The 14,826-nt window shown below is 42.4% G+C and overlaps 1 protein-coding gene across 5 annotated transcripts; it reads left to right on the top strand.

The window, feature by feature from the left end:
• The first annotated feature begins 771 nt into the window (after nucleotides 1-771).
• On the top strand, nucleotides 772-11,638 carry CBLL1 (Cbl proto-oncogene like 1). 5 transcript variants are annotated; one of them, XM_032106752.1, is made up of 6 exons: nucleotides 772-844; nucleotides 3,413-3,580; nucleotides 3,931-4,031; nucleotides 4,279-4,362; nucleotides 5,178-5,251; nucleotides 5,767-7,211. In XM_032106752.1, the coding sequence occupies exons 1-6, from the start codon at nucleotides 832-834 to the stop codon at nucleotides 6,806-6,808; spliced, it is 1,482 nt and encodes a 493-aa protein (XP_031962643.1). In that variant the 5' UTR covers nucleotides 772-831; the 3' UTR covers nucleotides 6,809-7,211. The 5 variants fall into 5 exon arrangements, with proteins under 5 accessions (XP_031962643.1, XP_031962645.1, XP_031962644.1 ...); XM_032106754.1 differs by having other exon boundaries at nucleotides 3,934-4,031; nucleotides 5,767-6,808; XM_032106753.1 differs by lacking the exon at nucleotides 772-844 and adding an exon at nucleotides 1,194-1,368 and having other exon boundaries at nucleotides 3,934-4,031; nucleotides 5,767-6,808.
• Nucleotides 11,639-14,826: the final 3,188 nt, after the last annotated feature.

The following is a 14,826-nucleotide window of genomic DNA, read 5'->3' as shown; positions in this document are numbered from 1 at the left end:
AGAGAGACATTGTCCGTAGGGGCACAAAATCCCAATCCAGGAGGCTTTTAGTGAGACAATCACTAATCTGCATGGAGTAGTTACCCCTACTTCAGGGTTGTGGAAGGACTGCTCAAGGCCATTTTCTACTTAAAACCTACGACTTCGTTGTATTTTTCTTTCTTTCCTTTCTTCAGTGCTGTAGAAACACTCAGCATCCCACTGAATTACACAGCAATTAAAAAATGCTAAATGTAACACTGAATCCTCTCCTGAGCTATTGAGCTCTATTGCTGTGAAGCTTCTGAGTGCTCTGGAGATTCGCTGTTCCATCACTTCTACAGCGTGTCAGGCATCTGCCATTTCCATGCTAAAACTTCAGGCTGACGATCAGCAGCCGAGACCGCGATGCGGCGTCACATCTTCCCAGTGTGTCTGAAGGCGGCACTGCACAGGCGGCCGGACGGGGCCTCCGTGGCTCCTGAACTGAGACCTCTCTCATGTTTTCACTTCATCCTTCCCCCCCAAAACCAGGATGACGCCTCCCAACCCCAACGAGCCGCGGCTCTGTACCCCGGGGCCGCCGCACTCCCCTCCCGCCGCGGTGTGAGGAGGCCCCACTTCCCGCCCCTCCCCTCCCCTCCCCTCCCGCCGCGGGGTGAAGCGGCCCCGCTGCCGCCGTTCCCCTTCCTCCGCGGTGCGAGGCGGCCTCACTCCGCCGCGCCCGAGCCCGAGCCAGACCGGGCCGCTCGGCCGGGGCTCAGCGAGCGCGGCTCCGCTGCCCGCGCCCCGCCCGCGCCCCCGCCGCTTCCGGCCGCGCCCTTCCGCTCCCACAGCGCCCCGCGCCGCATCATGGACCACAATGGTGAGCAGGGGGAGGCCGGGGGCCTGTCTGTGCCCGGTCTGCCGGGCCCGCGCCCGCTGCCGGACGGGGAGCGGCCAAGCGGGGCCAGCGGGCGCGGGGCGGCGCAGGGGCGGCGGCGGCGGGCCCGGCTCGTCCCCCGGGAGCGTCGGCGGGGCTCGGGTGCGTCGCGGGGCCTTCTCCCTCCCCGGGCAGGCGCCGCGGCCCTGGTGTTACCTCCGGCTCGGCGGCGCCTGGCGCTGCCCCGAGGGCGCTCGGCCGGGCTCAGGGGCCGCTGCCGGCGGGACGCCACGTCCCGGGCGGAGCGGCGGCCGCTGACTGCGCCGGCCGGGCCGGGGTGCCCGGGCGCGGCAGCACCGGATGCAGCCTGTGGCGTCCCGGAGGTGGGGGAGAGACGCTCGTTTGACCGCGGCGTTTCCCGGCATCGGTGCCCGTAATGTGTTTCCTGATTCCGTAGTTGTAGCCCGGGAGGAAACTTCCTCGTGTGCTTAAATTTGGTTTCGTTGTTTAAATGTGGTCGTTCACCGGTGAGCGCGCTGGCGTAGCTGTGATCCTTTGCTAGTTAATGCGCTGGCGTAGTGCAGTGAATAAATGAATGGACGTGGGCTTTTTGTTTGGGTGGTTTTGGAGGTTTTTTCCCTTTCCCTTAGAAAAGATTGCGTTATGACTCTATCTGTTTAAAGTATTTGAGCGCTATTTGTGAATTTTAATAAAGCTTGAAATGCAAAAATACAACTTAGGTTGATGAAGGTGACATTTCAGTAGGTTGCATCACCTCAATTAGAGCTTCTCTAAGTAGTCTTAACAAGTTTGGTATGTTTGTTGTAGTTTTTTCTGGACATAATCCTGCAAGTTACGCTCAGGCAGACTGGAATTTATTATCCTTCTTTGAAACATGAATGACTAATAAACTTGCTAGTTAGGGTTAGTTGAGCAGCTAACTCATGTAAATATTCCTGGCTTGCAAGGCTATGAGGAGGAAAAGCTACAGCACCTATTGGCAGTTCAGCGGACTAAATAATACACAAGTTTTTGATTTTTTAAATTTTAGTTATCCCTGTTTGTAAATGGACTGAGTTGCTGCAGAGACTGTTTGTGGTTTATGGTGCTGTGGTTTTGTGTATTCTGGTAGAAAACAGAATTTCCCAACATGTGGAAAACAGACAGCTTTACCTTTGATGTGTTGGTCCAGCACTTCCTGGGGAAGCCTGGTGACACAGTTGAGTGTTTGCAGGTTCATCTGGACAGCCAAAAGAAATAACAAATGACCAGAAGTAAAAGCAAGCTTTATTGCTTTTGCCTTTTTGCACATTGCCTTTTAGAGTGAAACTGTCAACCACAGTGCTAAGAAGAGTTTGATCTATCTGAGGAAATAGAGGGCTTTAGATTTGGAGGTACAGGACTGTCAGAGCACAGTCCCAGTTTGAAACCGACACATTTCCTAGCTTTGGTGGTAGGTGCTGTAAAACTGAGAGCAATCCCATTTTTTCTTGTTTTTCTTTTTACTTGTTGCATTGTGTGTGGTGGTTATAGACTTTAAGGGACAGTAGTTGGTGAGGCATTGTGCTTAACTACACTAATGGGCCTTAATTTCAGTGTCTAGGTGCTCCTGTGCTGCAATCCTTTGGGGCCTTGGCAGTCGTTCCAGGGCTGGAGTGTCGTAACTGCTCGGGGCTCACCCCTTCCAGGCTGAGCATGCCCTGCTTTGAAACACCTGTCAGAATGGCATTTTCAGTTAAAATCCAAGTGAGCTGGGAAGATCTGTGAAGGACATAACTTTATTTTTGTACGAATGAGATGCTGTGTGGTGGTTTCAGATAAACTTGCTGGAGGCTGAGGGAGTTACACCTCCCTTCATTGGTGAAGGATGAACCTTCATTGGTGTTGCTTGTTGCATTACCTGGTCTGGGTTATCTCTTGAAGCCTATATCTGCTGATGCATGTGTCAGGCTATTTCTTGCTTTGTTCACCCTGGTACTTAGATTTAAATCTGGTTGAGGAGAGTTCTGTATGTAGCTGGAAACAATAATTTTCAGTTTAGGAAGGATACAGCTACATATTCCTAAGTACCAATATTTTTGTGATACTTTATAATAACTTCTAAGTAATACGCCAAGATGTTGAGTTTATATATAAGCTAGTTTCCTTCCTACTTTAATAAACAATATACATAAATTGTAAAAATTATCTTTTCACATAAGAAATTCTGTGTAGTCAAGGTTGTACAAAGAATTGACTCTTCAGCGCTCTTCACACTGTGAGAAGAGCTATATGATTAATGTTTCTGTTGTGAAGAAATAAGTGACTAACTAAGTTATTTAAATAGCTTTATTTTTAAAGTATATTTCCTAAAATCATGGCTGTTCCCAATACAGTTTTGTGACTTGACTTCTGGAATAAATTGTATGTGAAGACACCTATTTTCTAGTGATTAAATTTTGATATGTTGTATGAGTCTTAAGCAGGCTTTAAAAATTATTTTTCATAAAACATTTCTGTTAATATTTAGCCTCTTTAGAGACTATTAGATAAATGAAAAATTAGATAATTTTAAAAAATTTTCTTTCACAGACAATGATTTGCAAGGAACAAATAGTTCAGGATCATTGGGTGGTCTTGATGTCCGTAGAAGAATCCCTATAAAGCTTATTTCAAAACAGACCAATAAAACCAAACCTGCACCTCGAACTCCAAGAAATATGAACAGGATGCCTTCGAAGACACAAGCTGGTGATGAAGGTAAATTAATATAAATTCCCTGTAATAGGGAATTATATTATTCTGCAGCATTGTTCGAGACTTTATTCAGTCTTAGAGACTTAAGGGTCCAGGGTTCTGTCCAAATGCAAAACAAGTTCCAAATCTCCAAGTACTGCTGCACTGTAGGGCTTCAGTAGTGCCCATTTCCAAAACAGGCTGTCTTGCTATTTTGGCTCTACCTTCTGTAGAATGGGCTCAGCAGATTGGAAGTGCTGTGGCATTATTTGATGATTTCAGTGTAAATGACCCAAGCTCTTAATAGCAGCTGGTGTCAATTATGAAAGTGTTGTGGTTGGCTTGTGTCTTTCTTCTCTTTCTCCTTTCCACAGAAGAATTTGATTATAACAAAGAGGAGCGATACGAATGTAAAGGAGGTGAAATGTTTGCCAATCAAAGGAGATTTCCTGGACCCATCTTTTGGGACTATAAGGTAAGTAATGGGTCTTTACCTGTGTTTCATAGCAAGCTGTAGGTAGTCATGATAGATACTTTGTCAATTAAAAGTTTCTCAGTTATTTTTGCCTGACTGAAAATACGTCCTCTGCTTTCTTCTGTTTGTGGTGTTCTTGTTTCCTTTTCAACTAATTCAGAAATAATGGGTATGTTGATGATAACTGAAGTGAGAAGCTTTAGTGATGTTGGGGTTTGTTTTCTCACCCCCTTCTCTGTCCTACCAGATAAACTTGCTGGGGGAAAAGGATGATACACCAGTCCATTTCTGTGATAAGTGTGGATTGCCCATCAAAATGTATGGACGCATGGTGAGTGAAATTACCAGTGGAAGATGCAGCCATGGTTCCCCTTTAGGTAAAATTAGGTTTTACTGTGTCTGTATGAGGCTTTTAGAGGTTACTGATTTCAACAGGCATCTGAATAAACAGCAGAATAGTACCAGGATGGAACTGGAGGCCTTCACTGGTCAAGTTTTTTTGTTCCTTCTGTCTGGCTGATTTTGCTTTACCCCCTGATTTAATCAAGTAAGTCTGAAAATGTTAAAGAAAACCCAACAGAACACTGTCACAAAGGAAAAGACCTTCAACTTCTGGGGTTTTGACCTTATACCACTTAGGTTTCAAAATAAGCTTTTTTTCTCAATTGAAGATTTGCAGTGAAGTTAGAAGACACTGTTCACTTTAATGTACCTTTAAAAATCCCTGAGATTAATTTAGACTTCTAAGTGTGATGTAACAGGCTTCAGCATCTGACTTACTGACAGTTAATGCTTTTAAAACTTTCCTTCCTGGCCAGCAAGACAAGTGTAATCAGATCGCATATGCAGCTTCTGTGAATGTTCAGTGTTGGTATTAGTGCAAGACTCAAACTTCTGCAAGTGTTTTTTAGCAACACTTAACCCCAAGCAGTACTACTCCAAAAAACTCAAACTCAGCATAAACTGTTCTAGAAGGTTTCTGTGCAAAGATGCTGTAAATTGTTAACCATTGCTATGCTTGTTCACCTCATAGGTAACTTAGTTACTGTAATTATTATAAGCTGTGCACTGGAGGGAGGAGCTGTATCCTGCAGGATGACATAGATATTTATACACGATGTCTTAACAGCAATTTTTTATCTCTAGATACCTTGCAAACATGTTTTCTGCTATGACTGTGCTATACTACACGAGAAAAAGGGAGACAAGATGTGTCCAGGGTAAGTTATTTCAAGATTTGTTATTCAAGGAAATGTAAGAAAGTAACTTAAGTGTCTTCTTTCAGATACTGAAATCAACATAGCTCTTACTTTGTACATTTAGCAGAGGCAGTAGAGTACTCTGTCCTTTCTAGTTCCTCTTCCTTATTTTGGGATTGTAAGAGATCAGTGTTTACTTTGTTGGTTTTGGGTAGGTAACCTGTTATTGCTCTAATTTGAAAAGGAGTAAACAGCAGTTTAATTTACTTAGTGAGAATGACCCGTGTTAAGTCTTAATGCATTTGTGTGAGAGAGAGATGCTACTTAGAAAATTCTACCTCATGAAATTTTGATGTTCTTTCATAGTTACATTTGGAGATTTTAAAACTAGGTAAACTTCAAAATCAGTGAAAAGTTTCTTTCATTCCTGCAGTGGGGCAAAATTGTCAGTTCTAATTTGGCTAATTACGTTACAAGGAAAAATGTATGTTGAGCTCTCTGTGATGACAATAAATCAATATTCTCTTTTGATGTAGCTGTAACGAACCTGTGCAGCGAATTGAGCAGTGTGTACGAGGGTCTCTCTTCATGTGTAGCATTGTTCAAGGATGCAAGAGAACTTACCTGTCACAGAGGGACTTACAAGCTCACATCAACCACCGTCACATGAGAGCTGGGAAGCCTGTTACTCGTCCTCCCATTGAACCCGTACATCCTCCTATTGCCCCACCGCCGGCTGAAATTCCCGAGCGTTTCATAATGCCCCCTGAGAAACATCATCTGAGCCACATTCCGCCGAAGCAGCACATCATGATGCCACCGCCTCCTTTGCAGCATGTGCCACACGAGCACTACAACCAGCCCCACGAGGATATCCGTGCTCCTCCCGCAGAGATGTCCATGGCTCCGCCGCCACCCCGCCCAGTCAGCCAGGACACCTTCCGCATCTCAACGAGAAAACACAGCAACTTAATAACTGTCCCCATTCAGGATGACTCCAATTCAGGTGCTCGAGAGCCGCCTCCACCAGCACCCGCACCTGCTCACCATCATCCTGAATACCAGGGTCAGCCAGTGGTGTCACACCCTCATCACATTATGCCTCCCCAGCAGCACTATGCGCCGCCCCCGCCGCCGCCCCCGCCCATCAGCCACCCTCTGCAGCACCCTCCACAGGCGGCAGGCACCCCTCACATGGTGTACAGCCAGGCTCCTCCGCCACCAATGACCTCTGCCCCTCCGCCCATAACCCCGCCGCCCGGACACATCATTGCCCAGATGCCACCCTACATGAACCATCCTCCTCCGGGACCTCCCCCTCCTCAGCATGGAGGCCCACCTGTAAATGTAAATGCACCCCCTCCCCATCACTATAATCCCAACTCTTTGCCACAGTTCAGTGAAGATCAAGGAACTCTTAGTCCCCCTTTCACACAGCCTGGGGGAATGAGTCCAGGGATATGGCCAGCTCCAAGGGGGCCGCCTCCACCTCCAAGGATGCAAGGGCCTCCTGCTCAGGCCCCCCTTCCTGGACCACATCACCCTGATCAAGCCAGATACAGACCCTATTACCAATGATACAAGCAACTATATGAATAGAGAATGCCATGAAGAGAATAAAACTAAATACAGAAGCCTTTTAATTAATTGTTTTGGGGTTATTTTGTTGTGGTTTTTTAAAAATACTGTCATTTTGACTGTAAGACATTTTGAGGTTTGAATCTTAAATGACTTTTAAGCCTTGACCGTAGGACTCTTAACTTCAAATACTCTGTAGTGCTAAAATAAGTGGCTTAGTAGACCACAGTTGCATTTTAACAGAACTGTCGCTAGTGTGGCTAAATTGTCCTAAGATGATCACTTGTAATATTATTTCCTGGAGAAGATGAACACGTGTTGTACCATTCTGAATATTGTTTTTGTTAAATCCAGTGTTTTTGTTAACCTGTGTACGATAATTAAATTGAAATATGGTTGTAAATGTGGTGAGTTTTTATATGAAGTTAACGTACACATAGTTCTGGGACACCATTTCAACACTAATTCCTTCCAAATGGCAATGTAGTGAAATATTAAAGGAACTTTAATATTTCTCCTACTGCCATTTACCATTACTCATAATGATTTCAGGCTGTAATGAATTCTTGGCACTAGAAATCAGACATGCAGAATTCTGCATTTACCACATTCCAGCTTTTCTGGTTTTTTCTTTATGTAGCAAGATGAATCTATCAAAGATACAGCTTTAGGCATGACATGAAACCATGTATTGTGGGTTTTTTTGTTTGGGATTTTGGAGTTTGTTTTAAAGCTAGTTTTGATTCAGAAGGTTCTGTTTACATGTTAGCTACTCACTGGAATTGAATTCAAACTACTGTGTTTACCTATGGCTGTGTTTGTGTGGAAGTGGCTGTGAACTGGCTTGCCATGTCTGTGAAGAGCAGCTTCTTTTAGGTAGGGAAGTCATGTTTGCCTCTCTCACTTTATATAATGTGTACAGTAGGAAAACTTCCCATTTGCATAATATGAAAGAAGTGGTCTGAAATCCCGTGTGTAGTTAAAAAAAATAAAAGGCTACACTATTTACCTGTTTTGATTTTGTGATACAGGTTTAATTGAAAAAACAGTTATTAGGTGTTTTGCTTTTCTCAGAAAGTAGCAATGTAAGCAGGCTTTTAGGTCTGTTTTTGTCCAAAATTTATATTTTAGATGAATACTTTTAAAGAGGAAACATAATATAAAACGAGAAGGTTCCTTTTTAGTGTAGCTGGTAGCAGAAGCAGGCACTAACAAGACAGTACTATCTGTTGGTTGGAGTCCTTATCTTTGCATTTCTGATCAGTATTTGCACTGAACCATGGCTTTTCCAAATGCCACATTTCTGACAGTGGTGCTTTTAGATTAAGTCCTTTGGGTTTATTCTAAAGTTTGTAGTTTCCTACTGTTCTCAAATAATCTGAGCCATCTTAAAGCCTCAGTGTTACTTTTTATTTTGTAAACTTTCTTTTCTGGAATCAAAAGTGTTAAATTTATGAAAGAGCTGTGGCAGTACAACATTCCAAATTTTGTATTTTTATGTCTAAACTTCGTATTTTTAATTGATCAAGGGCTCTTTAGATTACTCTGTTCTTGACTGCCACTGATTTCCTTGTGACCACAGCCAAATCTTTTAGATTGCCTTTCGAGTAAATCCTTCTGTAGAGATGGGATACAAATAAATTCTGGGGTATACAAATGACCAGTAAGTGTCAACTGCTTGAAAATCTGCTTAGCTGTAACATACTTCTTTCTAAGAGAGAGTTAATTGGTTTGGTTGCTCTGAAAACTAAGTAATTTTAAATAAAATACAGTGGTGAAGAAAAAGAGGCTGATGGTGATAGTGTGCTATGAAATGGGTTGGTTGAAAATTTACTGTTTCTATACATTTGAAGACAAAAATGGCTCTGCCAGCATTCTTTTCTTTCAGTAACTAACAAACACAGGAGGAACTTTCGAGGACCTCTTCTGTCACTGTGAAGCTGACTGGGAGGAGGCACATTTACGTTACAGCACATGACTTCATCTGGGAGGAAATCTGCATGTCTGATTCTTGTCCTTTGCCAGCCAGGCTCAGCCCGACACTCCTGTGTTACAGGGACTCTCTGAGGGCTCCAGGTGCCGGCTCGCTGTGCTCGGACACGCGCGGCTTCCCGAGGAAGGGCCGAGCACCCACTTCAGCAGGGCTCTGTGTTCGGGAAATGGGACATTCTGCAATGAGCCGCTACCTGTCAGTCACAGGTGATGAGGAAATGAGGCAACTCTTTCCATCATGCTGGGTTTTTGAAGTAAGTCGGATTGCAAACTTCTGTTACGTATTCTCCTGTCTCTTGACCCAGATGAAGAGTTCAAAATATTTTTGGGTTCAAAGCCGTTCTTGAAGTTACTGATAAAGTGCTTTTCTGAAAATGCTGAGGCAGTTGAATTGATTAAGGGAAAACAGAAGTTTTTGCTCTATCAAGAAGCACAAAAGATGAATGTATCTGTAACATTGTCACTGAAGATAATGTGAGAATTTTTTTCTCTGTATTTGAAACAAAGGTGGCATATGTCACATGGACAATGATGTATTACCCAAAAAATCAGTAGGATCCCCTGAGTTGTTTAGTGACCATGGTCCAAAAGTCTGTGATGGAGAACTTAACCGAAAAGTCATCCTATGCAGGCAGGACTTGGACTTGAGTCAAATTTCTGTGTCCTCTTGTAAGAGGAAGACCTAAATATATTTTTTTAATTATTAAATCTGGAGTATACTTGTGTAACTGAGGGCACTGTTGATGTTTTCATATATACAAAGTTTAAAAATGCTTCCATTGGTTGAGACCCTGTGTTGACTGTCTTTTTAATTTGTTTATGCATTTGATGTGTGTTTTAGAGTGGTTTTTTCCTTGGTTTGTTGGTTGGGTTGTTGTTTTTTTTTTAAATACCTGGTCATTTTACTGAGAGGTTACAAAATTCATATGTTGTATTTAATTGTGTAATTGACAGTGTTAGAAATGGTGAGATATACTTGTGATTTCTTTAGATTCCTTCTGAACTCTTACTGTAAAGACAAACATTTGAATTGAATTAATTACTTTTATTTTGAATAAATACCCTTGTCTGTGGCAGTGATCTCCTTCCTGAGGCATTGCCAAGGAGATCTCAGACATGGAAGAGAACTGACATTTAAATTTGACAGCCATTGTAGGTTCCTCTAACAATGTCACATATGCAACGAAAAAGAGTTTGATGATGGTTTGTGTTCACCATGGAATGAATGAAAGGACACCAGCAGATGGCCTGAAAACATCTGTGTTTTAGATGTTTGTCTCCTTACACTTTATCCTTGATACCGTCTCTGACTTTGCTTAAAGGGTTGCCTGCAGCCATGCATACTTTATAACCAGGGGACCAATTGTGTGAACTATACTTTCTGTTTTCAGTGGGGTTTTTTTAATGCTATTAACGTAAAGACTGGTTACTTACATGTGATAAGTGATATTTTTCATGCCTTTTATAAAAGAAAAATTAAAAATGTGAATTATTTTTTCAAAATCTGGTCCAAGAAAATTATAAAACCTTACTGGATGGATTTTCCACTTCTTTTCAGTTCCTGCTCTCAAAGACTGTCAAAAGCTGTTAAAAACTGAAGTGGAAGTAACTCCACTATTACCTAGCTCCAGAATTTGCACACATAGCAAGGCAGAAAAACTCTCTTCCCCTTAGGTGAAAGTCAGATGTTCTCAAAAACTCATTGTGCAATTTACACGCTTTCCCTGTGGATCAAGTCTGAACACACCTCTCTCCTCTTAAACTGTTTTCTGCTCTGTAAAACTTGTCTGATTTTGAGGTGTTTCTCTGTGTGCATTGCTGGGCTGCTGACAGAAGACGGCACAAGTTCACAGCAGAAGGCCCTGTCAAGCCTGGGGAACTGGAGGAGCACAGTGGATTGGAGCTGCAGTGGAATATTGAATGTATGGGAAATAAATTTGAACTTTTCCTCTTCATATATATCTGACACAGTCCAATGCAGCAGAAAAATGTGCAAGGTTTGGATTAATTTTCATCCTGATTACACATCTAAAGTAAATAGCAGTACTATACAAGTTGTATTTCCCTTTGTATTTATTTTTTTATGGTGTTAAAAGCAATTCTTAGCAATTCATAAATCATCTTAATACAGTAATTGTGCCTTTGCAATTGTGAGCTTTTGCACTGTATTCAGGTATATTACACTAGTGATCCATACTGACCAGTTTGTAAACTGAACTGGCTGCATTTGTTTGGGCAGTGTGAATGAAAATAATGGAGTTTAAATTCCCTTTAATCTTGACTTAGCCATAAGACACCAGTTTTAGCTTTTCCTACTCTGAATGGGATCTTCTTATTCTCTTACGTATGAGGCATTAATCTGTTGTTGTATTTTCTTCTCTTTTTAAAACTCATTTTCATTGTAGATTCAGTTCATGAGTGTAAGAGATTAAAATATTAAAAAAATGCAGCATCCAGAAACGTGAGGTGGAATAGCAGCAGAAAGCTGGTAAATCACCTCAGTCATTACGAAACTTTAGTGAGTAATTTTGATAATACAATTCAAGTGATGCTTGAGTGCCAGTAGGACTCATTGTAATACACTTCTGGTAATGGGAAGAGTAATGTCTGCAAGTGCACAGGAAGGTTTCCAGTTTTGTGTAGTAATGTTTCACAAAAGTACTTCAGCATAACTTCTTGAAAAAACCAAACAAATGAGTAACTCTAAATAGATGTGAATATGTGTCAGTCGTCAAGAGGTTTTTCAGTTTTATTTGTGAAAACCAATGCTTGAATGCACCTCCGAGACAATTTATGGTGAATTATTTCCTCCACTAAATAAAATCACGTAAGTGCTGATGATTGTTCCTCAACTTGTTCTTTGCCATTTCTGGCTCAGGTAAACTCTCAGGCATCTTAGGAGGCAGAAGGGAGCAGATGCATAAAGACTGAGAAAATAAATTCTCCACATTCAGCATGGGGGTGAGGAATAGAGAACTGTGAGTAGCATTTCAGTAAAGTGCTTAAGGATACTTCTGTCTTAATAAGAGCTCTGTTTGAAATGGAAAAAAATACAGATTTGCATGTTATAATCCTCTCTCCATTGGGCCTAAGACCTTGAATAAACACTTTTTAATTTTTTGTTTCTATATTTCACACTGCACCACAAAGTGGTAACCAGGCTTGAGCATCACTGGCTCTGTGGCTTCTCCATTTTCCATCCCTCTTGCTGGCTGGAAAATGTCTGTTATTTAGTTACAAAGCATCTGCACTGTGCTAAAGAGAGGCTCGGGATATGTGACAAGGAATTAACATGATGCCTGTCAGCTCTCCATAAAGCAGGTAGGGAATTTGCCTTTTTGCTTAATTCCTGAGTAAAATACTAAAAAGCCCTTTATGGTAGTGCTCTAACCAAGTAGCAACAGCACCCAATGCAGGATGTTTAGAAACCTAAATAGCCAGGTTTCTGAAGGTCCCTGTCTCAAAATAAAGCAGTAAATCTGCATCACCACCTCATGCAGATTATAACACAAGATGTTTGTGTTATAATCTGCACGAGGGTAAACTGCCCAGAAAAATGTTAATACTGGAATAATGGAGAGTTGCAGAAATAACCAGTACCTGAAGGGAATATCTCATAAAGCTGGTGTCAACACTGACAAATGAGGAGTAGGGTGATTTAAGAGCGTGGCAAGTAACTGGTAGGGACATGTGACATGGGAGTGTCAAGCTCTCTGGCCAAGGCTGTCTATGTACCATGTCCATTTAAGAAATGGTGAATAGTTTTGGAAGGGGGATTTATCCTCTGTGACACTGTGCTGTGTTGAAGAGTCATTAGTATCGAAATTAATTGTTCTGAAGCCTGTCAACAAATCCCATATGGTTTTGAAGTGCAGTATGTGGTATACCACTACATACTGTACTTCATATATTGCTTTTGATAGGAACGTTTGGCTGGGTCTGTGTAGGTGCATATGAGCACAGGACTGAAAAGAACAGCTTGAGTTAGTTCAGATTACACTGGTATGATGTGGTATAATGATTTCCATAAACATGTTCAAGTCTCATCTTAAAAGTAGTTTAGTTTTTTGCTCCTTTTGTTCTAGCTGGAAAGGATCTCACCATTGTAAAAATGAGGAACCATCTTCTAATATCTTGTTCATGTTTAAGTTTGGCCAGTTCATTTTTTTGCCCCTTATAGGACAATATTATTTTTTTTTATCTTGCATAACTTTTCCTCTCTCCTCAGTTAAATCAGTGTATGTATTTCTCTTTTTGCCAGTCCTTAGACACAGGCTCTCCATTTTACAAAGATCCTCATAGCAATTTTCTTCATTAACATTTGATTTCATCTTTCTTGAACTGGAGAGCTCAGTCCTGAAGTTCAGAGTGTTTTGAGTGTAATTTCCCCTCTGCATTGCACAGTAGCATTAGTATCACAGAATCACAGAATATGCTGAGTTGGAAGAGACCCACAAGGATTGTGAAGTCCAACTCCTTGCCCTGCACAGCACCATCCCTGAAAGTCACCCCATGTGCTCAAGAGCATTGTCCAAACGCTTCTTGAACTCTGTCAGGCTGGTGCTGTGACCGCTGTCCTGGGGAGCTGTTCCAGTGCCCAACCACCCTCTGGGGGAAGAACCTTTTTCTAATATCCAACCTAAACCTCCCCTGACACAACTTCAGGCCACTCCCTTGGGTCCTGTCACTGGTCACCACAGAGAAGAGATTGGTTCCTGCCCCTGCTCTTCCCCTCATAAGGAAGTTGTAACTGCAATGAGGTCTCCCCTCCGTCTCCTCCAAGCTGAACAGACCAAGTGACCTCAGCCACTCCTCAAATGGCTTCTCCTCAAGTCCCTTCACCATCTTCATTGTGCTCCTTTGGATGCTCTCTAATAGTTTAGTATTTTTCTTGTATTGTTGTGACCAAATAACTTTCTTGTTCTGGAAAGATCTGTTGTGTTATACTCTATGTTTTTTGGAAGACTGCATTAGAAGGGCTATTTGGCAGTGTCCTAACTGTACCTGTCTTCAGGTACTGCTGTGCTGATTATCTGGCACATGACATGTACTTGACAGTGAATCTGCTGTGGCACACTCAAAAGAGCAGTGGCTTGGCACAGCTGCTCACCATTTGTCTGGTGTCTGCAGGAAGCAGCATCTCTGTGATGCCACCAAGGGCCACATCTCCCATGTCAGGTTAGGCACATCATCACCCACCATAGAATCACAGCCTGTTACTCATATGCAAATGCATGAGTGTTTCCTGAAAGCTGAACTTGTCTACTTCTGTCTTCAAGCTCCCCTAATTCTTTCTATATTCAAAATCTCCTCACTTTTAATACTGACTTCCAGCTTGGTTTCATTAGCAGAGTTCATCAGATAACTCCAGATTAAAAAAGAAAAAAAAAAAAAAGAAAATATTTAACAGACTTTGTTTTTAACACCTGCATACTCTGAAGATAAAAATTGTAATTCTGGTTTGCACAGAACACTTTCTCCTTACCTTCAGCGCTTCTTCACTTCAAGTCCAAATGCACATTTCTGGTCACCCCAGTTTGACTGAAAGTCAAAACCAGGCTTTGAAAACTAACACCTCGTGTGATTTCAGAGTGCTGTTTCTTTCAGACTCCAGGAATGGTTCCATTTTCCTGTAGACTGAAGATTTTTATACCTCTAGCACTTGTTATGTGAAATTAAAAGCTCTGTCACTTTGGGCATTGGGTGTTTTTCTCTGAAAGCTGTGATACAGCTCATCTTCCAGCCTTAGACTTCCAGCAGGGGTTAATTGATGGCAGTTGTGCAGGGTATCAGAGTAGACTCTTTAAGCTGAAGCCCTCTGCCCATCTGTCCATAGATCCACGCAATTCAGCCTGCCCACCTGGCAGCTCCACACCCATGGCTCCTCTGGCTAAGTTGTGGGGCCAGCATCTGTCCACAGGCTGGGTCTCACTGACGATGAGCTACCCTGGTGGTGCTTGGACAAATGCAGCCATACAGAGTCACTGAAATGGTGGTGGTTCACTATATATGTATATACAATGGTT

Source organism: Corvus moneduloides, chromosome 4, assembly GCF_009650955.1.
Source record: "Corvus moneduloides isolate bCorMon1 chromosome 4, bCorMon1.pri, whole genome shotgun sequence".
Taxonomy (NCBI): Eukaryota; Metazoa; Chordata; class Aves; order Passeriformes; family Corvidae; genus Corvus; species Corvus moneduloides.
The sequence above is the reverse complement of the archived record's forward strand: the minus strand, read 5'-3'. Positions and strand labels throughout refer to the sequence as shown.